We start from the raw sequence: 3,194 nt of genomic DNA on the forward strand, positions 1-3,194 counted from the left end.
TGTGGGTCCCACACCCATGTGAGACATTTGGTAAAACTTTTGGTAAAATATTTGGAATCTCTAGCATTACTCTTCTCATTATTCACGTGGGAAGAAATCGACTCGGTTGGGGATGTTGATTAAGGTTAAAATTTTTATGTTTATAAAGGTGGTTAGATTTTTTATAATTAAATATAATATTTGTGAAGAAAAAAATAAAATAATTATAAATTTTATGTAATATTTTATCTTAATGATTATTTTAATTTATTTTATTTTTTTAAGTATTAAAAAAAAAAAAAACCACCTTACCAAGCAGGGTCAATATATTAAAAAAATAAAATAAAAATACAAGTGGGTCAAAAGAAATATGCTAACTTCTCAAGAAAACAGGAATACAAGTAGTTACATCTAGACTATAGGTAGGTACACGCCTATATAAATGTGATCACAACTTAGAGAGAAACACAGAGTGAGCTCAACATAACACAACATAAATCCCAAAAATGGAGTTTCTTGGTTATCTGGTGTGCTCTATGGTTTTCTTGATACTCATCCGTGGCCTTGCATTGTTTCGTAGAAGAAGAACACTCCCACCAGGCCCCACTGGCCTCCCTCTATTCGGCAACCTCTTCGAGGTCGGTCCGAAGCCCCACGAATCACTGGCAAAGCTAGCCAAGACGTATGGCCCACTCATGACCATACGTATGGGCAGCAGAACTAGCGTGGTGGCTTCTTCGCCGGAGGTAGCCAGAGAAATCCTTCAGAAAAACGACGAGGCCTGCTCTGGCAGAATCGTCCCCGACGCTGCCACCGGGCAAAAGCACCACTACCTGGCCCTGGTGTGGATCTCCACGGTCGAACAATGCCGGCTGATTCGCCGCGCGCTGAGCATATGCCTGACAAACCAACAAAAACTTGACACTTTGCGAGGACTAAGACACAAAGCTGTGGGAGAGATGATTCAACATGTTAGAGAGACGAGAGATCGAAGCCTGGCGATCGGAGAGTTGGCATTCATTACTGCTCTGAATATGATGTCCAACACTTGTTTCTCTGTAAATGTGGCTGGGTTCGAGTCTGGAGAGGCACAGGGGTTCCTGAATGCAGTGAAGACAATCATGGTGGTTGATGGGAAGTTTAACATTGCAGATGTGTTTCCATGGTTGAAGCCTTTGGATCCTCAGGGATTAAGGACCAAAGCCAAGGTTGCTTATGGGTGGCTTGATGATGTCTGTGATGGGTTCATCACTCGGCGGCTCAAGCACAGAGAGTCGAATCTGCTGAGTTATGGGGATTTATTGGATTCCCTTCTTGACTACAGCCAAGAGCATCATGAGTCTGAATTCAACTGCAAAAATATCAAAGTCTTGCTTGGGGTATGCACTTTCTCGGGAAATTATTAAATATTCTTAAAGCATCATATAACCAATCATCATTTAATATGTCTAATTCATATTTTTCAATTACCCAACACAATATATCATCTACTCATCTTCTCCACCAATCATAATATTATGAGATATTACGTATCCATACTCCGAAATTATTGAATAATTACTCCTTTTTCTCTCTCAAAGTAAGTTGATTATAAGAAGTTGTTACAAAGTACATTATTCATGCAAAAACAATTACATGATCTCACATCAGTAACTACTTAATTTGAATAAATTTGTCATTAAAAAATTAAAAAATTTATTTTTAAAATTATATTTATCATTATTTTTTTAAGATAATGCAATTTTATCAAGTGGCCATTGATACTTGATAAACCTGAACTTTTATGCAAATAGAGGGACCAATAGGTCAACCGTTCAAATTATTGAATCTGGGCCAACATCCCCTAAACTAGAGCATATAAATATCCTTATTACTAATATATATATGTATAAAGGAAATTTAATATTTGTGTCCCAAAAAAAAACATTGGTAATATACATTTATTACTGTGAAAATCTAAGAACTTTGAGACAATTCTATTGGCTTCAATTTAATATAGTTCTTTTGAGCCTTGGTCTGTGTATCAAATCGTTTTTAACAATACTTGCTTATTTATGATCAGAATCAAATTGTTTTGTTTTGTTTTTTAAAATTGAAAAGCAAATCGTACAGTTTGTACTAAATAGATTGGCTTACTAATATTGACAAATTCTTTACCCAGGAGCTACTACTTGCAGGAACTGAAACAAGTTCAAACACAGTTGAGTGGGCAATGACTGAACTGCTACTGCATCCCAATATAATGTCGAAATTGCGTGAAGAAATTACAAAAACAATAGGACCAGAAGGAACAATAGAAGAATCCAAGATCATTGCATTGCCCTATTTACATGCTGTAGTGAAAGAAACAATGAGGCTGCACTTAGCAGTGCCTCTTCTCATACCCCACAAGACCGAGACAGACGTGAAGCTGCGCGGTTTTCTCATTCCTAAAAACACCCAAATCTTTGTGAATGCATGGGCCATTGCTCGAAACCCTAGTTATTGGGAAAACCCAACTCAATTCATGCCCGAGAGGTTTTTGAGGTCCGAAATGGACTACAAAGGCCAAAATTTCTCCTTTCTTCCTTTCGGTTCTGGGCGTCGAATGTGTCCCGGTATTCCTCTTGCTCAAAGGGTTGTGAGCCTGATGATTGCTTCGCTCGTGTATCATTTTGACTGGAAGCTTCCTGAGGGCGTGACACCGGAAAATTTGGACATGGCTGATACTTTTGGCATCACACTACAAAGGGCAACGCCGCTTCGTGCTATTCCAGTGGCTAGAAGAGACTGAACTTGACGAAATAAATCTCAACCTTCACAACAATATGCTAAAGAAGTGATAATAATGAATAATGGTGTTACACACACTAATTACTATGTTAATTTGTGTATCAACACATGATATAATAATGTAATTTTAAAATTATGATTCCACTTATTATACAAATTATAATAATTCAAAGATATTAAAATTATGTCACATCATCTGTTAATTCATATATATTACCTTAACAATCTCGCTACGCAGCTCGAATATACCGTGGCTCGAGTGGCCTGAAATCTCAAAACGACGTCGTTTTGGTCGTTTTGGCTTTTTTTCCCCCCTTTTCTTCATCCTTTCTGTAACGCATACAAAAAGAAGAAGAACGAAGAAAAAAGAAGAGAAAAAAGAAGAAAAAGAAGAGAAATTCAAACCTCTAATTTTTGTAACTCATTGGAAGTTTCAAAAAGAA

At 37.1% G+C, this 3,194-nt stretch overlaps 1 protein-coding gene across 1 annotated transcript; it reads left to right on the plus strand.

The window, feature by feature from the left end:
• Positions 1-392: 392 nt before the first annotated feature.
• On the plus strand, positions 393-2,941 carry LOC114306291 (cytochrome P450 76T24). The gene is made up of 2 exons (XM_028251503.2): positions 393-1,358; positions 2,141-2,941. The coding sequence occupies exons 1-2, from the start codon at positions 486-488 to the stop codon at positions 2,750-2,752; spliced, it is 1,485 nt and encodes a 494-aa protein (XP_028107304.2). The 5' UTR covers positions 393-485; the 3' UTR covers positions 2,753-2,941.
• The last annotated feature ends 253 nt before the right edge of the window (positions 2,942-3,194 follow it).

The sequence above is a fragment of the Camellia sinensis genome, chromosome 11 (genome assembly GCF_055761805.1).
Source record: "Camellia sinensis isolate YWXY chromosome 11, ASM5576180v1, whole genome shotgun sequence".
Taxonomy (NCBI): Eukaryota; Viridiplantae; Streptophyta; class Magnoliopsida; order Ericales; family Theaceae; genus Camellia; species Camellia sinensis.